The sequence below is a fragment of the Thamnophis elegans genome, chromosome Z, assembly GCF_009769535.1.
Source record: "Thamnophis elegans isolate rThaEle1 chromosome Z, rThaEle1.pri, whole genome shotgun sequence".
NCBI classification, from domain to species: domain Eukaryota; kingdom Metazoa; phylum Chordata; class Lepidosauria; order Squamata; family Colubridae; genus Thamnophis; species Thamnophis elegans.
The window spans coordinates 61,345,515-61,370,783 of NC_045558.1; the positions used below are offsets into that span (position 1 = coordinate 61,345,515).

The following is a 25,269-nucleotide window of genomic DNA, read 5'->3' on the forward strand; positions in this document are numbered from 1 at the left end:
CTATGTATAATTTTGTATGCAATACCTAGGTCTAACTGCAAGTGACACAGTTCTAAATTATCCAAACTGATAATTTCGAGAATAGCATAGGGAGTTCTATTGTGTATAGAAGACTTTTTTTCCTTGTGAAATATATTGTGAATCCTCTCGATTGCACTGATGTTAGATATATGATAGGGATTCCAAACAGGTAAATAATACTCTAAGATTGGTCTAGCATAAGTTTTATAAGGTCTAATTAGTAATACAATGTTTCCAGAAAAATAGTTTCGCAAAATTAAATTTACAACTCTTAATGCTTGTTTAGCAATGCTGTTACAATTAACTTTGGAACATAGGTCATCAGAAATAAGTACACCTAAGTCCTTGACAAAATGAGAGTCATCTGCTAGATCAATACCATCTAGCTTATACTTGACATTCTGATTACGTTTACCAATATTACATAATACTACCGTGTTTTCCCAAACATACGACATGTCCTGAAAATAAGGCCAAGCCTGATTTTTGGGGTGGACCTAAATATATGCCCCGAAAATAAGCCCCAGTGAAGGGGTGGGCATGACCAACATAGGAGGCAGCCCTTCCCTTCCCCTTCAGGGCTTCTCAATGCCTTAATCAGATCAGCTGAGCTGCTCCATTCACAAAACAGCTGATTCGCGAGTGCCACTCAGGCCTCTGCCTCCAGCAAGTATGGTCACTTTTGCAGCCAATTGCAGTTGCAAAAGAAGCTGGAGGCCAAGCAATACACCCCACATGCCTCATGCCCTCCTCATCTAATAGTGACAGTCACAGCAGGCAATTCCATCCATGGAACAGAAAAGGAAGGCATGGAAATCCATACACGGGACATTGGAAGAAGTCTTGCGAGGTGACGCCGCTGCCGATGTGCAGGAAATCTCCCCCACCACCTGCAGATCGTCCTTTCAAAGAGGAGTTTCACCAGGATGAAGGTGACACAAACGGCGCCTCCAGCCACCTCTTCATCCTGCTGAAACTCCTCTTTGAAAGGATGATCTGCAAGTGGAGGAGGGGATTTCCTGCACTTCAGCAGAGGTGTCTCCTCACAGAGCTTCTTCATCCCAGGTGTATGGATTTCCATGCCTACGGGAGGTTGCTTCACACCTGCATATATTCACATTGAAGGCTCGTTATGGGGTGTTTTTGCAAACCGCTTGAAAATGGGGAGGGGGGATTTTGCTTCTTATCCTGTTCTGAGTCTGTGCTGAGCCTCAGAACAGGGTGAGAGGAAGGAAAATCCCCCCTCCCCATTTTCAAGCTGTTTGAAAAAACGCACCATTCCAAGCCTTCAGCATATTCCAGGCATTGAAGGCATTTTTGCAAATGGTTTGAAAATGGGGAGGGGGATTTTTCTTCCTCTTACTCTGTTCTGAGGTGCAGCAGACTCTGAACAGGATAAGAGGCAAAATCCCCCCTTTTCCTGGCATTCTTTACTTGGGATCTCAGTGCACACAGATCCCACAAATGCTGTATTTGAAGCTTTCAGCTTTGCAATCTGTGTGTCTGTGCAGATCTCCCAAAGGACGGTCTCTCTCTGTGTGTGTGTGTGTGTGTGTGTGTGTGTGTGTGTGTGTGAGAGAGAGAGAGAGAGAGAGAGAGAGAGAGAGAGAGATCTAACCCCACCCCTCCCAAGGCAGCCACATCCCTCCATTAACCTGCTTTCCTGCTCCATTCTCCACTGCCACATGCAGGGCAAGAAAAATAGTTTGTAGGACTACTTCCAACTTTGTGAGCTTTTTTTTTTTGCGAGAAGTTGGAAGGCATTTTCTGGTATTTTTTTTACCATGGTCACACAGACTACTTTTCTTGTCCTGCATGTGCAGCAGGAAAGCAAGTTAGAGAAGGGATGTAGCTGCCTTGGAGGGTGTGTGAGGGACGTGTGTGTGTGTAAGAGAGAGAGAGAGACAGAGAGAGAGAGAGAGATCTGATCCAACCTCAGAGAGTTACCATATACCAGGGCTGGTGGCGGGGTGCTCTCTCTGTCTCTCTCTCTCACACAGAGGTTTGATCTTTCACTCTCTCTCCCTTCATTAATGACAATTAATATATATATTGCAATATACATTCAATAAGTTATTACCTGGCTGTGGTTTTTTTCTTGCAAATACTCTAAATGTGTAGGCAGTTGGCAAATACCATATTTTTCACAGTACAAGACACACCTAACCATAACATGCACCTAGGTTTAGAGGAGGAAAACAAGAAAAACGCATCAGGTGGAGCCTGAGAGGAGTACAGATAGGTGTCCTCTCATGTGCCAGCTCTGCCTATTGACTCCTGCACTGTGAAAAAGAGACAAAAGAGATGGGCAATGACAAAGATAGAAGTGGTGGGGTTCAGTACTGTAAAAGGACCCCACTGCTGCGGTCCGGCTGCTATTCACCAAAGGACCAGCAACACTGCACAAACATTTCCACCCACTTTTTGGTATATTGGCAAATGAATTTTCAAATAAGTTGAATAGAAATGTGCATGTTTTAAATTCATCTGTTTACATTACATTAGGTCAAAATTCTACTTGGTTATTGTCCTTCACAAAACTCAACAAACACATGAAGATTTTTTTCAAAATTATTATGGATAATCAATATCATTTTATTGAAATTAAAATATTAATGTAGAATTCAATACAACAAAAGATAAATAAAAGTTTTTAAGAAATAACTTTACTCATGTTAACATAATTTGAAATACCTTCCTAACATCTGAACTTTTGGGTTCTGTTGTCCAAGTAATAATTCGAGATACAGCCAGGCGAGTTTCACTGGAATTTACAAAATCTCCTGGGTCCATCTGTTGTGCAAGTGTCTCTATGTATTTAAGGATTGCAACTTTCACCTGTAAAAATAAAAAGAATCAAATATACAGAAAAGTATAATATCTAATGACAAACATATGAGAATGGAATTATTTTACTTGAGAACCACATAGCAATGCTACTTGATGCACATAGTAGCAATTCAGAAATTATATATTTTAGAACAGCAAATCAGTGGATTGGATAAAAAACAGCATTTTAGTGAATCAGCTGAAAGGATCCACATCAGTAGCACCTGTATAATTCAAAAGCATATTTTGGATTCAAAATGTAAAATAAATAATTCAAAGAACTTTAAAGATTACGGCGAAGAAAGGCAAAGAACTACAGAAAATATTTCTGCATACTTCCAGTTTTTTTCTAAATTTAAATGTAATTCTGGTATATAAATTTAATTAAATATTCTACTAAAATGATCCAATTAGCCGTTGTCCTTTACATACATATTATGAATGTTCAATTTCTGAGAGACATAGGTGGGAAACACATTCACAGCAACACCAAGATTCAAAATATAATTATCTTATCCATATGAAACATATACATTATTGATATCAATTTTTTACATGACTGTTTTAACCATTTTGTATATTTACATCAAAAAATTCCTCAAATATAATCTTACATGTAAGACATCACTAGCTCAGTGGAATTCACACAAGGCAAAATTATTTACAATAGTAGCTTTTTGGTAGCTGGGAGCCATCCACTACAGAGAAGTTCTGCCTATGTGCAGCTGGAAGAATTTATTTATTTAGCGTATGGCATATCATATATGGACTAGTAGTATATATTAACATTTCACCTAGATTAGTAAACACAATAAAATATAAAAAGTATTTTGGGGTGCACTAAATATATTTGAATTCAATGTAATGAGTAAAATAATCTGAGAAGACTGTTGCCCTTAGGTCTTGTATATAAGTTATCTACAGGCTTCTAGCTGGTTCTGGTTAAAAACAGAACAGTGGACTAGATGATCAATTCAATTCAGCATGTTACTTTTTAAATAATAGATATTCCATAATAAACATGTAACGTGTGTGTGTGTGTGTATAAATAAATAAATAAACAACAATAATATTGCTAAATGTAATAATGAACACAGTAAGTTTATTTTCAAAGATATGCGGTTTTGGCACAAATAATCTAATTTTAAAAAAATGTAGTCCTTACATACAATAGACATCCCAATAGCCACTAAAAATCCCATTTTGAAGTTACTGCTGCAGCAGACCCACACTGTCATTCACACTTAAGGATTCACAGCAGGAACCCTGCAGTATACCTCCCCCACCACTTTCCGGTCTTTCTCCTTCATTCTGCCCTACTGGGTCACTGCAGGCCTTGAGCCTCCTACATATCCCCATCATGCACTTAATAGTTTGAAGATCTCTAAAGCTCAGGTGCTCACATCCTTCGCAAGCCACTCCATCCCTCAGTGCCCCTGGTTGTGTGGTTAGAAGCAGCTGCAAGGAATGGCAGGTGCTTCTGCGACGCAGCTGCTGTCTGCTCTGCTTTCCTAATGCAGTCTGCTTAGCACTGCAGAACGCTCTGAAGTTTTGTGCAAAACTGCACAGATCTTGTTAAGACCACTTTTCCCTTGGCATTTGACTGCATACAGAAAGCAGCTGCCATTTTGTTGTAGCCACAATTCTACATGTCTGGAGTTCTGGAGATCTTAAAATGGTCTATGATGGGTAATGAGGGAGGAGATGGGTCAAGTGGGGTGGGAAGCAAGCCTAAGACCTGCAGAAAGTTTTGTGTGGGGGAATGCTTATGCAGATCCTGTTAGGAGAAAGCAGGTCCAAGAGCTGTGGGGATCTTGAGGGACTGGAGGTGGAGCATGGGGTATCAGGGAAGTGGGGGAAGGAAGTATTAGGAAGCAGGCAGTTTTAGTATTTGCTAGGCCTTCTCCAGTAGGTGGAGACATCATCCAGGCATGGGTTTGACTCCATCAGGATTCCAATACAACTTGGTCTACAAGTATTAAAGCCACGCCCACAAAGCGCCTCCCCAAAAATAGACTCAGTCGATCCTTTGATTAGCTGTGTCTTCCTATCTCTCCTTTAGGGTGACCCGCTCCTTACTTAACCAAGGAACTGGGAAAGACCCCTTGAAGGGTAGGGCTGAAGAATTTGTTCAGTATCTGCAGGATAAAATCACTCAGATCCGGACAGGCTTGGATTCTGACTGGGTAGATTCGGGCGAGTCGACGGGGATGAATCTTGTGGAGACCATCTGGGATGAGTTTGACCCTGTGACCCCTGAGGGCATGGACAGGATTATGGGGAGACTCAGTGCTGCCACTTGTGTGCTGGACCCGTGTCCCTCTTGGTTAGTCTTGGCTTCCCGGGAGGTGACATGAGGCTGGCTCCAGGCGATTACCAATGGTTCGTTGTGAGAGGGGTTCTTTTCCACCGCCTTGAAGGAGGCGGTGGTGAGGCCCCTCCTTAAGAAGCCTTCCCTGCTCCCAGCTTCTTTAGCCAATTATCGTCCGGTCTCCAACCTTCGCTTTGTAACGAAGGTTGTCGAGAGTGTGGTAGCATGTCAGCTTCCCTAGTACCTGGATGAAGCTGTTTACCTGGATCTGTTTCAGTCGGGTTTCAGGCCCGGATACAGCATGGAGACGGCATTGGTCACGTTGGTTGATGATCTCTGGCGGGCCTGGGACAGGGGCTGCTCCTCTTCCTGGTTTTATTAGACCTCTCAGCAGCTTTGGATACCATCAGCCATGGTATCCTACTGCGACAACTCGGGGAGTCGGGAGTGGGGGGCACCGTTTTACGGTGGTTCTCCTCCTACCTGTTAGATAGGTCACCGTTTGTGTTGGCTGGAGGGCAGGGATTGACCCCGAGGTGTGTCATTTGTGGGGTGCCCCAGGGGTCGGTTCTCTCACACCTCCTGTTCAACATATATATGAAACCACTGGGTGAGATCATCCGTGGTTTTGGGGTATGGTATCATCAATATGCTGATGATACCCAACTTTTCATCTCTACCCCAAACCTCCCAAATGATGCCCTCAACGTGATGTCCCGATGCCTGGAGGCTGTGCGGATCTGGATGGGGAGGAACAGGCTCAAGCTCAATCCCTCCAAAACTGAGTGGCTGTGGTTTCCGTCATCCCGATTTGTGCATCTTGTTCCATCTTTGATGATAGGGGGATAAATTTTAGCCCCTTCAGAGAGGGCCCTTTTAGGCAGCCTGCATTGGTTGCCGGTTGTCTTCCGGGTGCAATTCCAGGTAGTAATTATGACCTTTAAAGCGCTCCATGGCTCAGGCCCAGGATACCTGCGAGACCACCTACTGCCACTGGTAGCCTCCCACCGTCCAATGCGATCCCACAAAGTTGGCCTCTTCAAGGTGCCATCGGCCAGACAGTGTCGGCTAGCGACCCCCAGGGGGAGAGCCTTCTCTGTGGGAGCGCCTTCCCTCTGGAATGAGCTGCCCCCGGAGCTTCGTATAATCCCTGACCTCCGGTCCTTCCAACGCGCCCTAAAAAGTTGGTTTTTCCAGCAAGCCAGCCTGGCCTGAACAAAACAAAACAAATTATTGATTAGTGTTAATTTTAATCGAATCTTTTTAAAAATGTTGTTGTTAATCTTAGTTGGGTTTGTTTTGGATATTCTATTTAATTTTTTAAAACTTTTGTAATATGTGTTTTTTTTTAATGTTGTACGCCGCCCTGAGTCCTTGGGAGAAGGGCGGCATATAAATCCAATAAACCAAACCAAATCAAACCTTGCTAATTTCCTTTACCTTTCTCTAAAAATCCTTCAAAATATCTTCAAATGCTTCTCAGTTGGCTTCCTCCTAAATTGCTATTAATCAGGCCTCCGCTCTTTAAAGCGTTTCAGCCTTTATGAGGCTTTTGTCCCCCTCTGGTTTGGCTGCCTCAGCAGCTAACAGCCTTGTGGCCAGCCTACGAGGTTCGCCTCAAGCTCCCCTATTGCCGCTCAGCGCTGCCGCGCTGCCCGAACAAGCACTAGCCACTCGCAGGTGCCGCGCTGCCTGAAAGAGCCCAAGTCTCTGAAAAAGGTTTTTGCACCTCAGGGATAATCGTGGCGGCCGCACATGCCGTTGGAGGCTCCTTTAATCGTGGAGGCCACAGGAATCGCCTTCCAAGCCTCCACACACCCCTCCTTTGGCTCCTGATCTCTCTGCTCGCGCTGGAGCGCTTGATGGGCAGTAAAACTGCCTGGTCAGCTCGCCACCTCAGCCCTTTCTCAGGCCCTGGTCTACTAACCAAAGGCAGTTAATTTGGGCACGAAAACAGCAGCATCCATTTTGTTTGGGCAGGAAGCCTTCTACAGCACTTCGCAAGATCCCTGCTGGTTAGAAGAGTTATTGTGAGTAATGGCAACCAATGGAACCATTCCCAAGGGGGGAGATTCACCCAGTCCAGTTGCCCCTTCTGCTCCAGTCCCCTCTGAGCCTAGGAGTAAAAAGAGAGGCCATTCCAAGCCTTCTGCTACCAAGCCTGCCAAGGCCCCTAGGCCTGCTCCTCCTCAGGAGGCCCAGGAAACTACCACTCCCAGTGCAGCTACTGACAAGGCCCCTGCTCCTGGCTCCAAGAAAGGCCACTTCCAAGACCAATCATTGGTCTACTCCTGTCCCCACTCCTAGGGTTTCTTCTCCAACTAATTTCAACCCTATGGAGGACCTCTTCACTGATACTGATGGGGATGTCTTCCCCGCAGCATCTCCCTTAAACAATGAGGATGGGATTGGATTTCAAGGGGATTCAGATTCTGAAGGGGATGGCAGCATCACCCCGGACATAGATGTGGGTTCCCCTGCCCCCAGGGCTGTCACATCAACCGTGATGATATGGCTGACTTCATAGCAGCTGCCATTGAGCAGGGCATTGCTGCAGGCCTTCAGCATCAGCCTCCTGCTGCTGCTACGCCTCATTGCTGGTCTTCCAACAAATCTAAGAGGGGTTGTTCTAACCAGGCCCAAGGGGCTGCTTCTGCGAGCATTTCTCAGCCTCCTGCTGTTGACATTGAGGAGCAGGTCACTCGGGATTCTGACCTGTCAGAGGATGAGGACTTGACCCCTGCTCCTTCTGCCTTTTTGGGCCTATTCAAGCCTGCCTTGTTTTGTTCCCTCTTGTTTAAAGCCAAGAAGGTTTTTGGTATTCCGGCTTCTAAACCATCCTCCTCCTTGGAGGCAGACAGGTCAGATACCACTGACCCCCTCTTCTCATGCCTTCCCATTGAGAAGGACATAGTTCCTTCCCCGAAACTGTTTCTGGAGGTGATTCAAAATCAGTGGGCTTCTCCAGGGTCAAGGCCCCTTCCTTCCACTCTGGACAAACAGCTGTATAATGTCAGCCCAGAGCTCTCTAAACTTTTGGAGGTTCCTTCCATTGATCTGTCAGTGGTTTCCTTGTCATCGCCTAACGCAGCCACCACTGCTCCAGAAGATGCTCTCTGCCCTGAGGACAAACGTTTTGAGCAGTCACTGGTAAAGGGCCATCAGTCCGCCGCATGGGCAGTCAAGGCCGCCTCTTCTGCTTCATTTTTTAACAGGGCCACCCTTCGTTGGTTAAAGCAGATGCAGGACAGGATCCCTCCTGGAGATTCCCGAGCTCACCAGGATATCAACAAGCTCAAGGCGGCAATGGAGTATGCGGCAGATGCCTCTCTGGATGCGGCACATTTCTCTTCCAGGTCCATGGCTTCTAACATCAGCACGAGGTATCTTCTTTGGCTGAAGCAGTGGCAGGCGGAAGCCAGAGAAAAGTGGCGATTGGCTTCCTCGCTCTTCTCACCCGGCCAGCTCTTTAGTCCTCCTCTGGAGCCTCTCTTGGTAAAGTCCAAGGACAAGTGCAAGATGCTTCCTTCTGCAAACCGCAAGTCTGACCCCAAACCCTCTTCTTTCTTCTGCAGGTCATCCTTTCGTGGGATGGATGGGGGATTTGCCTACCCCCATCCTCAGTTCCAGTCTCCCCCGAGACAACACCATCAGTTCCAGGACAGGTCCAACCGGAACTCCCAGCAGGTCTCCTATAGGAAGCCCTTCAAGGGCAGTTCAAACCATACCTTTCGGAAGCAGAAGTGAAATTTCTGACCATCTCCCTATTGGGACACGTCTGTCCGCCTTCGCTGATCGCTGGGATGATATCACCAGCGACTCCTGGATCAGGCGTACCATCCATTTTGACCTGGCCATGGAATTTCTTTCCAGCCCCCTGCAGACTTTTGTACCTTGTCCCGTCTCCAGGGACATTTCCAAAAGACATCTGATTGAACTAGCTATCGGGCATCTCCTCCAAATTCAGGCTATCAAGGAGGTAGCAACGAGGGCAGGTTTTTTATTCCCGTCTCTTTATAGTGCCTCAGTCTTTGGGGGGTTGGAGAGCAATCCTTGACCTCAAATTTCTAAACAGATTTATAGTCTACAGGAGGTTGAAAATGCACTCTCTGTTGTCCATTCTGGAGAGCATTTGGCCCAATGACCTTCTCTTCTCTATTGATCTCACAGAGGCATACCGCCATATCCCATTCTTCCAGATCACAGGGAATTCCTACATTTTTCTTACAATGGGAACCACTTCCAATACCGAGCACTTCCATTTGGCTCATCATCAGCCCCGAGGGTTTTTACTAAGATTCTGGCTGCTCTGGCCGCCTATCTCAGATCTATGCCGGTTAGAATTCTCATTATTTTGATGATATTTTGTTACTATCCAGGTCATCGCATCAGGCCCTCCGGGATGTCCAGCTCACCCTTCGGACCCTAGAGGACCACGGATTTCTGATCAACTTGAAGAAGAGTCATCTGCAGCCCACGATTCATCTCACGCATCTGGGGGCAGTAATAGACACTTCTCTGAAACAGGTATTCTTATCCCCAGAGACAGGTGAGCATTCACGACATGGTCTCATCTGTCCATGACCAAGAGGCGGTTCCGCTCATCCAACTGTCTCAAGTCTTGGGCAAGATGGTGTTTGCTTTCCTCATCATGCCATAGTCCAGGTTCCACAGTCGCCAGCTCCAATGGTTTCTGCTCCCGTATCAGAAGGCAAACTGCAGTTGCTCTTCAAACAGAATCCGTCTGACCTCAGAGGTAAGGCGATCCCTATGCTGGTGGCTCTCCCCTGCCATGACACAAGGGTCTCTTTTTTGCGAACCCCCATGCATCACACTAACTATGGACGCAAGTCTGCAAGGCTGGGGAGCTCACATTTGGCCACACATGGCCCAAGGTCTTTGGTCACGCTCCAACCAGAGGAACAGTATTAACTGGCTGGAGTTGAAAGCTGTGTTTCTTGCCCTCCTTCGATTCCACTGTTTTGTGACCAATGCGCACGTGCTTGTCCTTACGAACAATACCACCACCAAAGCACACATAAACCGGCAGGGGGAGGACAAAATCCCGTCATCTAATGACTCTGTCTTTCCAACTGATATTTTGGGTGGAAACCCACCTGTTGTCGCTCAGGGCTGAGCACATATCGAGGGTCCAAGACACTCAGGCAGACGACCTCAGCTGCATGCACATGGATCCAGCAGAGTACATCAGCGCATCTTCCAACAACTGCCAGTCAGGTTCAGCCTTCCAGTTCTCGACCTCTTTGCCTCCCAGGACAACCCTCAGTTACCAAGGTACTTCACTCGCTATGTGATGCCAGGAGCGGAGGGCGTGGATGCTCTGGGGAGCGGCTGGCCTCAGGGCCTTCTCTATGCCTTTCCTTCTACCCCACTCATTCAGAGGGTGGTATGAAAACTACTGGTGGAAAGGGCAGATCTAATCCTGATTGCTCCTCGGTGGCCCTGCAGACCCTGGTTTGCCAACCTCATAAACCTCTCAGTAGCTCCTCCATGGCAACTGCCCCAGTTCCCCTGGCTGCTCCTCCAAGGGGCGTTCCAACAGCCAGACCTTCTGTGGTTGTGTTTCACTGCTTGGAGGTTGAACGGGAAGCTCTAAGGACTGCAAACCTGTCTGTGGAGGTCATTCGAACAATTCAAGCCTCCAGACATCCTTCTGCTAATCGCATTGATGATGCCACTTGGACAATTCTCCATTCGGTGTCACTCAAAGGGTGTTGTTCCTCTTGAGGCTTCTGTTCCTCATATTCTCCAATTTCTGCAGTGGGGGCTGACCTACGGTTTTCACCGAACACACTTTGCCGACAGATTGCGGCCCTGTCCTCTGTCCTTTCTCTGGCTTCTGCTCAGTCTCTCTATCATGAACCTCTGATTCATCGTTTCTTGAGAGGTGCCACAAACATCAAGCCACCGACAATACACAGATTCCCTACCTGGGATGTCTCCAAAGTCCTGGAATTCTTAACTCAGTCTCCATTTGAGCCTTTGCATTCTGTGTCCTTGCATGTTTTGACATTAAAAGTGGTTTTCCTTGTAGCCATTACTTCAGCGAGGCGAGTTTCCGAGTTGGCGGCCTTGTCCATCAGACAAGATTTATGCATCTTTCATCTGGATAAGATAGTCGTTCGGCTTGACCAGGCCTTTGTACCTAAGGTAAATTCTGTATTCCATGGAACCCAGGAACTGGTGCTTCCCGACTTCTGTCCTCAGCCATCACACAGACTGGAACGTAAGAGGCATTACCTTGATGTACGTCGTGCTTTATGCCTTTATATTAAACGAACTGCTTCTTTCAGGCAATCTGAGGCTCTTTTCGTCAAGTTCCAGCCTGGAGGTAAGAGAGGTTCCAAGGCCTCCTCTCTGGACATTGGTCGTTTGGTGCGGACAGCTATTTCTAGGGCGTATTCCCCACTCACTCTGCCTGTGCCACCTCATATCATGGCACACTCTACACGAAGCACAGCCACCTCTGCAGCTTGGTCGTTGCAAGCTTTGTTGGACAAAATTTGCCAAGTGGCTACATGGACCTCAATTTCTCCGTTCATCCGACACTACAAGCTCGATAGATACGCCTCAGCTGATGCTTCCTTCGGATGGCGTGTGCTGCAGCATGTCGTTGTCACTTAGGTTTCCTTTCTTATTCTTTCCCTCCCAATGGGACTGTGGGCTTTGGTATGTCCCATGCCTGGATGATGTCTCCACCTACTGGAGAATGGGCTTTGGTACCTACCTGATACGCCCTTTCTCAGGACGGTGGAGACATCATCCAGCCCCACCCTGTTTCTTTGACTTATTGCCTTTTCCTTTCTACTATGTTTCTTGGGGAGAGATAATTTCTATCATTCCAGATTACTTACTCAGTGGTCTACAAGTCACTCCTTCATCTATTTCTGGGGAGGAGCTTCATGGACGTGGCTTTAATACTTGTAGACACAGTCGTATTGGATCCTGATGGAGTTATACCCATGCCTGGATGATGTCTCCACCGCCCTGAGAAAGGGCGTATCAGGTAGGTACCAACGCCCATTCTGGACCTCCCCTACGGCGATTTCACTTAAGTATCACATATGCAACCTTAATGAGAAGGCTCCATTACTTTGTAGTCAAGGATTATGTGTATGTAGATTCTTCAGTTAAGCAATCACTCTATCCTATGTGATCAGTTTCATCCAATTTAAGTCTCATGAGATAAAGGTAGTTATGTGAAACAGTGCATAAAAGTATGACATAATGTAATAGTCCTATCTCTCTGTTGAGAGAACTTAAGGGAAGATGGATTGGGTATTATTTGCCTACTTACTTACTTACTTACTTACTTACTTACTTACTTACTTACTTATTTATTTATACATACATACATACATACATACGTACATACATACATACAATTTAGAGGCTACCTGATACCTAACGACTGAGAACACTACACAAAAAGAAAATATCTTCCTGACAATTGCCAAAAACAATAAAAAGTGCCATAGGAAAAACTATATTCCATTAAGCAGTGCTAACTAAAAAAAAATTAACATGTCTGCCAAGAGTGGCATCAGCATTATCTATCACATATACGCACAACACTTTCATAGTTTATTAATAAAAGATTCCTGAGGGAATTTTAGTTTTTAATCTAGCTTTTTATATTGAATAGATTCTTAATAGTTGTTGTTGACACTATTTTTGTTGCCATCTACACTATTTTTGTTACTCTCTCTATTTTGCAGTCCATGGAGTCCATTTCTAACATGAGCGTTGTGAAAAATTAGAAAACATTACTGAAGTTTGCTTACTTTCAGAATATAAACCACCCTCCAGGCCTTCCGCATAGCCCTTAAAACCTGGCTGTTCCGACAGGCCTGGGGCTAAAGACTTGCTGCCCCACTTCGAATGGTATGATTGTTGTGCTTTTAACTATGTATGGTTTTTTATGTTTTTTGTAACTCTGTCTGTATTTCCCCTCCCTTTTGAGTTGTGAGCCGCCCTGAGTCCCTTCAGGGAAAAGGGCGGCATACAAATAAATTCAAACATCAAACATCAAACATAATATAAATTTTGTTTATTTAGAAATAAGAGTTACGGTATATTTTTCTGCTTTCACTTTATAAAATTAAGTAGTAGTATCATTTTCCATATTTAGAAATATTTCTGATCAATGTTATAGCATTGTATTAGAGTTTCATATATTTGGAAATTTGTGTGCAAATGCAAACACATATATCCTCAAATCTTAAGGTGACCAGATTTTCAGATTGGAAAAGAAGGACGCCTTTGACTGGGGGGGGGGGGGGGGGCTTGATTAAAAAAAAATTTTTTTGTCAAAAGGTCACCCAGGACACTGAAACCAGCATAAATACAAATCTGTTGCCAAACAAAATTTTGATCACGTGACCATGAGGATGCTGCAACGGTCGCTAAGTGTGAAAAATGGTCGCAACAGTCGCTAAGTGTGAAAAATGGTCATCAGTCACTTTTTTCAATGCCATTGTAACTTTAGTCACTAAATGTTTTCCCCCTCCTCGAGACTCCTCACTTCTTCCTTCATTCCTCTACCTTCACCTTATCTGTCTTCTGCTCTTTCCCTCTCTTCCTTCCTTTCTCCTTCCATCCTCTCTTCTTTCCTCACTCACTCCCTTCCTCCTTTTTCTCTTCCTTCCTCCTTCCATTCTTTCAGCTTCATTTCTTTTGCCTATCTACCTTCTCTGTCTTTCTGCTCTTTCCATTTCTCTCTTCCTCTTCGCTTCTGTTCCTTCCTCCTTCCCTCCTTTCCTATTTCTTCCTTCTTCCTTCCTTCTGCCTATCTACCTTCACCTTCTCTGTCTTTCTGCTCTTTCCCTGTCTTCCCCTTTCCTCCCTCCCTCCCTTCTTTCCTTTCTAGTTCCATCTTTTCTTCTTTCCTCTCTCCCTCTTTTTCTTTTTTCCTTCCTTCCTCCTTCCTCTTGCCTATCAACTTTTTTATTTTTTTTGTTACATAGACGACACATACCCACAACAATAAAAACAAAACAAAACAAAAAGAAAAAAACCCATCATCACATATAGCATGTCATTTGGTTACAAGTGTTTTAACATTTATCATTCTTATACATTTATTATTTCATTTAATAGGTTATAATATACAGTTTGGGTTGCTTTGTTTACCATCCCTTCCTCCTGTTATAACACCACCTTATTTTCCCTTTCTTTTCTCCCTTCCTCCCTTCTCTACTTTCTTCCTTCCTGCTCTCCTTTCCCTTCCTTCTTCCTGTACCTTTCTCCTACTCCTGCTCTTCCTCATCCCCTTCCTACCCTCTCTCCTCCTCTTTCTCTCCTTTCCATCCTCCTCTCCTTACCTCTTTCTTTTCACCCTCTCTCCCTTCTCTACTTTCTTCCTTCCTCCTCTCCTTCCCCTTCCTTCTTCCCTTACCTCTCCTTTGCTCCTGCTCTTCCTCTTTCCCTTCCTACCCTCTCTCCTTCCTTTTCTCTCCCTTCCATCCTCCTTTCCTTTCCCTTTCCTTTCTCCCTCCCTCCCTTCTCTACTTTCCTCCTTCCTCCTCTCCTTCCCCTTCCTTCTTCCCTTACCTTTCTCCTACTCCTGCTCTTCCTCTTCCCCTTTCTACCCTCTCTTCCCCTCTTTCTCTCCTTTCCATCCTCCTCTCCTTACCTCTTTCTTCTTTCCATCTTCCTTTCATTCTCTCCTCCTTTCTCCCTTTTTCCCAACTCCCTTTCTGGGAGTTGAAGTCCACACACTTTCAAGTCTCCAAGGTGGAGAAAGATTGATCTATCTAATTAATATAATTATTTCTCCCTCTCTTTTTCACTCTCTCTCCAGCGCACACACGCAAATGCATAGGGCATTTGCTCACACACAGGTAACTCCGGGCGGCTTACGGGAAGAGGACAGCCGACCACTCACCCACGCGGGGGGGGGGCAGGATTTCGCCAAGAAAAGTTAACTTTCCTGCGAAAGGGGCCGGCAGCCTCTCAGCTCTACCCGGCCGGGGAGACCTCCCCCCACTTCCACTCCTGCAACCCTCCTCCCGCCTCCTCGGAGCTTCAAGCAAGCTAACTGGGAAGGCCGGGGAAGAAGAAGCGGCGGCGCGAGGTCAGCGGTTCTTGGGGGCGCGGCGGAAGCCCTGCGAAAGTGCCCCTTCCCCAGCCCGGCTGCCGTTTCTGCTACTGAGGGCGGAAGGGGAGGAGGAGGAGGAGAAAGATAAAGTGAAGGCACGATCCCTGCTGCAGCTGAGGCGGGAAAGGTGCGTTTTGACAGGGCTTCCACAGCGCTGTGGAAGCCCTGCGAAAGTGCCCCTTCCCCAGCCCGGCTGCCGTTTCTGCTACTGAGGGCGGAAGGGGAGGAGGAGGAGGAGAAAGATAAAGTGAAGGCACGATCCCTGCTGCAGCCGAGGCGGGAAAGGTGCGTTTTGACAGGGCTTCCACAGCGCTGTGGAAGCCCTGCCAAAGTGCCCCTTCCCCAGCCCGGCTGCCGTTTCTGCTACTGAGGGCGGAAGGGGAGGAGGAGGAGGAGAAAGATAAAGTGAAGGCACGATCCGTGCTGCAGCCAAGGCAGGAAAGGTGCGTTTTGACAGGGCTTCCACAGCGCTGTGAAAGCCCTGCCAAAATGCCCCTTCCCCAGCCCGGCTGCCATTTCTGCTACTGAGGGCGGAAGGGGAGGAGGAGGAGGAGAACGATAAAGTGAAGGCACGATCCCTGCTGCAGCCGAGGCAGGAAAGGTGCGTTTTGACAGGGCTTCCACAGCGCTGTGGAAGCCCTGCCAAAGTGCCCCTTCCCCAGCCCGGCTGCCGTTTCTGCTACTGAGGGCGGAAGGGGAGGAGGAGGAGGAGAACGATAAAGTGAAGGCACGATCCCTGCTGCAGCCGAGGCGGGAAAGGTGCGTTTTGACAGGGCTTCCACAGCGCTGTGGAAGCCCTGCCAAAGTGCACCTTTCCCTCCTCGGCTGCCGTTGCTGCTGCTGAGGGCGGAAGGGGAGGAGGAGGAGGAGGAGGAGGAGGAGGAAGAAGAAGGAGCGGGATGAGCAGCGAGCGGAGCCTCATTTAAAAGCAACGATGGCTGTGGCCGCTCGTTCGCTCCGCCGCTCTTGCGTGGAGGTCTGAGGAGGCAGAGGGGTGGGAGGGGCACGAAGGAACCAGCGCGGCAGTGGCCGCGCTGGGTAGGTGCTGCCCCGGAGTCCAAGGTTGGGCAGGCTGGCGAGCGGGCGCCTTTCTCGCACACAGGGAAGGGAAGGAGGGCTGCGGCGGCTGTTTTCAGTAACCCCGCGCAGGTTACTAATTCCCACCGGTTACTCACCAGTGAAGCTGAAGCAGCAAAACAAAGCAAACGCCCGCGAAATGAAATGGAGACTTCTGCGACTCACGTGGCGTGCTAAGCGGACTCCAGCCAATCAGTGAGCTGGCTGGGATGGAAAACTTCCCGTGCGTGCTTAAAGTTTTCCATCCCAGCCAGCTCCCTGATTGGCTGGAGTCCAGGCCAATCAGTGAGCGGCAGGCTGGGCTGGCTTAGATTTTTAGAAATAGATGAGGAAATAACGAGCGAGCTAGCGGCAGCTGATGGGCGGGGGAGCCAGCGAGCGCCAAAATAAAGCAGGGTTTTTTGAGAAGCGGGCGGGACGCGGGAAAAACGATGAAAAATCGTGCCTGTCCCGCCAAATCCGGGACGTCTGGTCACCTTATCATATCTACAATTAGCAACATAAAAGTTCAATGATTTACATAGATATAACTCACAGTTAAAACGATTTTTTAATCAGGACAAATCCAACACACTTGGATCCCCCAATGTAGCTCCCCCCAGTTTTAAAATTTTTACTCCTTTATGTTTAAATCTACAGAAAAATCTAAAGATTCACTGTTACAAACAGTTAACATGAATTTCTCTATAGCATTTATAATAAAATTGCATTTTATCAAATATGATGTTTTTGTTTGTAACTTTGATACCAGCTCTGTGCCAGACAGAGAAAAATAGTGGTTATATATATGCCTGTTATTTTCCCAAAACATGTCACTGTACATAATATATATACCCAAACCTGAAGTTTCTCCAACTGGTCATCTGCTGGAGAATAGTTTTGTCCTTTATATATTTCTACTTTTACATATTTTCAGCAACAGCTAAATGTTTGAATATGTGTCACTAATAACATCCAATATTCATAATAAAAGCTTAAAGTCAAATGACTCAAATTTTGAAGATTTAAAAATATTTTACAATCACAGGAAACTCAGCAAAAAATTCTACTGTTATACTATTCAGTCTTTTAAATGGAGATTGGGAAATTACAAACATAAAATTAGAAGAGACTTGACAGAAAAAGCTTGCATAACCAGCTTGGTGTTAGTCAGCCATATCATTTTTTAAAACTGTGTTGGACTTTGTAGAATTTTCATAGGATTCATTGTCAAATGTTTCAGGACAACCACAAGAGCATCAAGAACCACAAGAAACAACCACACTTGATTATCAAGTATACAAGAGCATGCTCAAAATTCCTTGCAAAGGTTAGTAGCAATATATGGATGCATAGAAATATTTTAATGTAAATTTTACACAATAGATTAAAAAAAGCAATAATTCAGAAAAAAAAACCTTGGAGCTCCAAAAAGAACAAAGCTGGTCCTGCAGTGCTGGCTTGACTGTCTGAAATTTTTTTAAAAAACAAACAAACCCACTAATTGAAAACCAACAACACAGAATGTATAGTACAAGACAAAAGTATTATTGATACAAAAGCTTTATAAGTTTTTACCTTCAGGCTTGGTGTTTGAGTTTGATCAACAGTAAACCGCATTAAAATACTGAACTGAAGATCATTTGGAAATGATTCCCTAAGAAATAATAGAATTAAATTTTACTTAAAGTATGCTCAGAAATTAGACATAAAACGGGAAATACATGTACTTTATCTAGATAAGCAGTGAGAGATAATATAAAAATTACGGGTTTCGAAACACTGAAGTGCCTAGTGCTGCGTAATGGGGTGAGCTCCCGTTACTTGTCCCAGCTTCTGCCAACCTAGCAGTTTGAAAGCACATAAAAATGCAAGTAAAAAAATTGGGACCACCTTTAATGGGAAGGTAACAGTGTTACGTGTGCCTTTGGCGTTTAGTCATGCTGGCCACATGACCATGAAGATGTCTTCAAACAGTGCTGGCTCTTCAACTTTGAAATGAAGATGAGCACTGCTCCCTAGAGTCGGGAACAACTTGCACATATGTGCGAGGGAACCTTTACCTTTAAACACTGAAAAAATTAAAACTGGACAAAACATTTCGGTTCATTCATTGTAAAGATATATTGTATATAAACATTACCAGAAAGACAATATTATGAAAGCAGACATATTATTATTTTTCTATACTCTAAAATGATGACATATATAGCTATGATTATTTTATTGTATTCTAAAGGGTGCAAAACTGAAATACAGATGTAGAAAGTTTAAAACGTGTATTTTTAATGCTGACATTAATCTATTACCTTGTCACATCTAAAGCCTTCTGAACTTTTGCTTGCACCGATCCCAACAAGTCAGCACCCATTTTTTTCAGAAGCTGGGTCAGCAGCACAAAAAGCCAATCCTGTAGATCTTCTTTATGAACTTGAATAAAATCTACTAAAGTTTCCAAAAACATGCTGAACACCTGAAGTAGGGAAAAAAGGGAGGACAAAAGGGAAAAAAGCAGGGAAGAAAAGGAGTTGATGCTTGCCTGTGTTAAACTCACAAAATAATGTACCACATAGAAGCAGAAAGAGGCAATAATACACAGCCAAGCGGGAAAACATTCTCTCCTGTTTCTTGTCACAATCTGTGATTCAGAAATATATTTGTATTTCTGCAAATTAGTACTTCATGCAATACCACTGAGCAAAGAAATGCTGTGATGACTGGCGCAATTCTCTTCTTCCCTCCTTTGGTGTTTTACTTTGGTGTTTTCTATTTCATTGAATTTGGGAACTTGATCTGTGATTTATTTTAGTATACTAGATCTTTTCATTACAACTGTTCTGAAACACTCTAAATCTTCCCAGCTTTAGTGATATATTATCTACTTCAATAGATCTTATATTCTCTCATATTGCTCAGTCACAATATTCATCTCTTTTTCATACAAACATGCTATTTTTCTGCTATTCATCACTTTATATATTAATTCAAATGTATTTAATAAAGTCTGAACCATAAAAAACCTTGTTCTCCCATTTGAAAAATAATTTTTACTACTAAGTCTTGCATGCATAGAAAACATGCTGGATATAGATTTTAAAAAGCTAGGATGCCACAACAAATCTTTAATGAAACAGATTTATGACTATCACTATAATATTTGAAGCAGGGAAGAATGAAATTAATGTATTACAAAGGATCTCTGCATACCTAACAATTTAACTTTACAGAAATGTCAATATTTATGGAAAATATAACAATCTGTAATTGAATAGAATCTGGAGACTATGAAGAAATTTAAAATTGGAAACTTGATCTTCATAGTTTTTAGAAGTATTTATATCCAAACAATAGAGTTATATAAAATCATGAAGATGATCCAAAATGGTATACTTAAATCAGAAAGCAAGTTGATTAAATAATGTATAGTTGCAATAGGGATTTTTTTATCTTTTTGAATATAAATATTTAGTTACACTTTGTACTGAATTAGTAATCAAACTTTCAAATAAGAATAAAAGTCTTCTGCAAGGCATAAAAATACTTTGATTCCTACTGCAAACAAAAAAACCCAATCAATCAATAAATGAAATTTATGAGGTAGAAAAAAAGAATCACACTGTGAGTATATTATAACTTTGTGTTGAAACTAGCTACTAACAAGAGGTGTACTTTTGCCCAATTTCTAAAATGTAGGATTCATAATAAGGCAGTGATTTTCAGTTGTAATTCCACATTTATCTTGGGTCTATATTTGCTCTTTAAATCAGCAAACTACAGACTGTTGTTACGGAGTGCAGGCAAAATGGGGGTAGTGCAGGCACAATTTTGTTAAGACTCCAGCTTTGGGTGAGTTGTCCATCTAGGGCTGGAACTCGGTCATAATTCATTTCAAGTTTTACTGTAAAATTAGCTTAAAAGCTCTAGTTAAATATATCCAGATAAAGTAGTATAGAAAACTATAATTTAATGGACTATGGAGGAAAGGATATTAAAAAGGCTAAGTTTTCCAATTGTCTACCATAGTAAACCTTAATTTACTAAACCTTGGTTTAGCACAATTCCAATGTAATCACTGAAGCTGAAAATCTCTTAGAGTAAGGTTTTTTTTTAAGCCTCCCATCTTTTTACAGAAAGTAAACAGAAGACATGTGATAGCAAAAAACACACCCCAGGCTCGTGATGGCGAACCTATGGCACACGTACCCCAGGTGACACGCGGAGCCATTTGTTAGGGCATGCGAGGTGTTGTCCTGTCAGCTCCAGCGCGTGCCTGCTGACTTCGGTCTTCTTTTTCAGCCGTTTCTAGCCAATGTGCAAACAGGAAGTTTGGGAACCGACTTCCGGTTTGCGCATTGGGCCGTTTTTTGCACTTTGGAGCCCTCAGGGAAGCCTCCTGAAGATCCGGAGGGCGAAAAATGGTCTTAAGGGCAAACTGGAACTTCCGGGTTGCCTGTAGGGCCGTTTTTCGCTCTCCAAAGGCTTCAGGAGACTTCCATAAAGCCTCTGGAGAGTGAAGAACTGCCCTATGGGCAAACTGGAATTTTCAGGTTGCCCGTAGGGCCGTTTTTCGCCCTCGGTAGGGCCTCTGGGGGAAATGATGTTTTTGCCCTCCCCAGGCTCCTAAAAAGCCTCTGGATCCTGGGGAGGGTGAAAAATGGTGCATTGCATGCCAAAAGGGGGGGAGGAGGGTTGCATGCACATGCATGTAAGGGGATTTCCGCATAGCATTATGGGTGTGTGCACACCTGCGCACAACCCCCCTGTTCTCCCACCGCTTTTGGCACGAGATCCAAAAAAGGTTAGCCATCACTGTCCTAGGCCTTCCAAACCAAAATGAATGCAAGGAAGCAGACTCGGATTACATGCATTATTTGGCTATCTGGTTTAAGGACAACCTTTTTGCTCTTGTATGTTAGATTGTGTAAATTTGAACTGTGCCAAATGAATTATTAAATTGAGGCTTACTGTAGTAGAGAATAAGAAAGCCTAGTTTTTTAGAAAAACATTCCACTAACACATGAATTGGGAACCTAAGGGGGCCCAAGGGACACAACATATGTAGTAGAGGTGGGTTCCTACCGATTCGGCCAAACTGATAGTGGTATGCTGGCCTGGGTCGCAGAACCGGCAGCGACCCAGGCTGGCCATGCCCACGAACTGGTTCCCCAGTCGCTGCCATCATCTTTTTTTTGAGTTCTGTAAATGCACAGAACAATTTCCATTGAACAGTGCATGTAGTCTGTATCCAGCGCATGTAGTATGCATCTAGCACTTGTGTGCATGAGCCATGTGCATGAGTAAACCGGCATTAACGCCGGATGAAACCCACTCATGATATATAGTCTCTATACCTGGAATGGCAAAGTGGACATGGTCTAATCATACATGTGAGCAAGTCTTTCTCTAGGGACATTGAGGTGGGGGGTGTTCTTTTGATGTATCTAAGTTATGCAAATTTCAATTTTATAATACTTTTTTCTTGTGTTTCTCACCTTAAAATACTAAAATCATAATAAAAAGGGTTTCTATGGGTTACGATAAGGGGTTTTGGAAACTGCAGTTATCCATCTCTACTCAAAAAATAATAGCAATATTCAGTAAAAAGAATGATGCAACAAAATTGGATTTAGCAATAGCAATAGCAATAGCAGTTAGACTTATATACCGCTTCATAGGACTTTCAGCCCTCTCTAAGCGGTTTACAGAGTCAGCATATTGCCCCCAACAACAATCCGGGTCCTCATTTTACCCACCTTGGAAGGATGGAAGGCTGAGTCAACCCTGAGCCGGTGAGATTTGAACAGCCAAACTGCAGAACTGCTGTCAGCTGAAGTAGCCTGCAGTGCTGCTTTTAACCACTGTGCCACCTTAGACCAAGTTAATTCTTAATATCTGTGTAATTCTATTGAATTATGATCATAATTGTTAATTTCAATGGTACTTAAGTTCAACTGTCAATTTATCTCCAATTTATTGTTTATGTGATGCATTTAACAGCATTAATAGGAATTATTTCAAATAAATTTATAAAACATTTTATCTTGATATTTAACATGTCAATTCACTAGATTTCATGTTCAAAATTGCAACACATGTCACGGTCTAACAATGCCATTCCTCCATAATATTTATTGACTGTAGATCAGTTAAATATAAACACAATTTATACACTGCTGGGCCATTCCATGTCAAGTGGTCTGTTTTCAGAAAAGTGCCAAGTCAACTATCACGGATTTTGATGAAATTTGTTGTGAACATGCACATACATCCCCAATGAACATTGGATAAGAGTTACATTTGCCGATGTAATACTTGTGGAGATATAATCATTTGTTTGACCCCCATACCGCAACTGAATTGTTGAGAGAAACAAAACTTGGCCATCATGTACAACTTGTTGTCTTCTATTAAACAAAATAATAAAAAGTCATTTATGATCAACTTTGCTCCAAATTATCTAGATGGAGATAGTTCACATGAGTGATCTCCTTCTAGATAATTTGGAGCAAAGTTGATCAAAAATGACTCCGGACCAAAAAAAGGGTAAAGTTTGGCTTCTTATATCTCTGTAAGGAAAGGTATGAGAAACGTGAAACTTTGTGCTTAATAACTTAGCAACAATAGGCTTTTGAATAACATAACAACCGGGAAATGTCTGCCAATTTTAAATTCAGATCAACGGTATTTGACATTTTGGCCACAAAGTTAATTTTATCATTTGAAACTTTGCTGTCATAAATCGAATTTGAATCAACTGGCACAAACTGGTGATGATCTCTTGTGCAGCTATTGTGCTACTAACTTCCCATCAAAGATGGGAAGCAAACAAAAATCCAGCAAACAAAAATCACCTGGTGAAACATTCATATATATGAACCAAAGGAATGAATGAATACACACACACACACACACACACACACACACACACACCAAAGGAAGAAATTGAAGAAAGCAGGATGCTCCAAAAAGAAAGATGGAAAGTTAGCAGCACAATAGTTGGCACAAGAGATCATCACCAGTTTGTGCCAGTTGATTCAAATTTGATTTCTGTCAACAAAGATTTAAATGACACGATTAACTTTGTGGCCAAAATGTCCAATACTGTTGATCTGAATTTAAAATTGCCCGACATATTTCCTGGTGGTTATGTTGCTTGCATTAATGCAAAAATGGTGGATAGGGAACATTTTAAATTTTGTACTGTCTTATTTATCCCCTTCCCCTTTTTATTGTAAGCCGCCCGGAGTCCTTCGGGAGTGGGTGGCATACAAGACCAATAAAACAAACAAACAAACAAACATTGATCAACATTTCGATCAAACAAAATGATGTACTGGCAACATTTATGCATCCAGGAGGCCCTGCTCATTCATTTTATTGGCTTGAAAGACTATGTTGTGGCCCGCCAGTGGCCAACGAAGCTGGTGGCAGACTCAGACAGTGAGGAGGTTGGGGAGGAACATGGACCAGTCCTGGAGTCTGGGGAAGGCTTTGAGGAGTGCTCTGCATCAGAGGCAGAGATGGGGCCAGGGCCATCCAACAGTTATCAGCTGCCTTTGGAGTCGGATATCAGTGAGGCAAAAGAACAGCTGGAGCCTGTTCCCAATGTTGGCATGCATAGAGCTGCCAGGGGAATGGAACAGTTAAATAACATAGGGAATAAAGAAGAGCAAAAGGGGAGTGGCGTTTTCAGGAGACAATTAGTTCATTTCATGAATGTGAAGATTTGTTTGTGACCCCCAGAGACTCCTTGCCAAGTATTTTCTTTTTTAGGGAGGTTGAAACATGCTCTTTCTAATTAGAATGATTTAACAAAATTTCCAGATCATCTGAGCCGAGGTGGCACAGTGGTTAAATGCAGCACTGCAGGCTACTTCAGCTGACTGCAGTTGTGCAGTTCGGCTGTTCAAATCTCACCGGCTCAGGGTTGACTCAGCCTTCCATCCTTCCGAGGTGGGTAAAATGAGGACCTGGATTGTTGTTTGGGGGCAATATGCTGACTCTGTAAACCGTTTAGAGAGGGCTGAAAGCCCTATGAAGCGGTATATAAGTCTAACTGCTATTTATCTTTTTTTGTAAAAGTGGAGTGAAAATACCCTATTTTTGGCATTTTTACAAAAACCATCAACTTTACACTCAATTTGTGAGCTATTGGAAAGCAGTAGCAGAATGAAATGTTATATTCGAAAACCTTGTGTGGCTAAGTTATTACGCATAAAGTTTCACGTTTCTCATACCTTTCCTTCCAGAGATATAAGAAGCCAAACTTTACGCTTTTTTGCAGTCATTTTTGGTCAACTTTGCTCCAAATTAACTTGATGGAGATTGCTCATGAGAATGTTTTTTTATTTTGTTTAATAGAAGACAACAAGTTGTACAAGATGGCCAAGTTTTATTCTCTCAACGTAATATTGCCGGAGATATTATGTCTCAAAGTTGCTGAAATCTCACAGTCATACTGTTGAAGGCTGCAATATGGGATCTCTGCAAGTATTGCATCGGCAAACATAACATTTATCCAATGTTCATTGGGGATGTCTGTGCATGTTCACACCAAATTTCATCAAAATCTGTGATGGTCAACCTGGAAACCCCAGACCACTTGACATGAATGACCCTGCTTAGTATTGCATATTTTCATAGCATTTTGCAAAAAAATAATAAAAACAATCAAGATATGGAATAGCTAAAAGCATGTGTGTTTGTATGTGTAAAAATCCATATATACAGTGTATACAGACAGAAAATGTCTGTGTCTGTGTTTGTGTGTGGTGTGTGTGTGTGTATGTATGTATTGATGCATGTATATCAGTGGTGGGATTCAATTTTTTTTACTACTGGTTCTGTGGGAGTGGCAGGGGAAGGAAACTTTAAAATCTCCATTCCCACTGCACTCCAGGGGGAGGTTACTGCAAAATCCCCATTTCTTCCA

At 43.7% G+C, this 25,269-nt stretch overlaps 1 protein-coding gene across 6 annotated transcripts in view; it reads right to left on the reverse strand.

Annotated features, from left to right (window-relative positions):
* The window catches only part of CLASP2 (cytoplasmic linker associated protein 2), a 378,890-nt gene that overhangs the window by 28,072 nt on the left and 325,549 nt on the right, over positions 1–25,269 (reverse strand). For all 6 annotated transcript variants that reach the window (XM_032238129.1, XM_032238126.1, XM_032238125.1 and 3 more), the window contains 3 exons: positions 18,647–18,810; positions 17,916–17,994; positions 2,716–2,859 (listed from right to left, as the gene is read on the reverse strand). In XM_032238129.1, the coding sequence (XP_032094020.1) occupies positions 2,716–2,859; positions 17,916–17,994; positions 18,647–18,810 (387 nt within the window). The remainder of the gene's footprint in view (positions 1–2,715; positions 2,860–17,915; positions 17,995–18,646; positions 18,811–25,269) is intronic.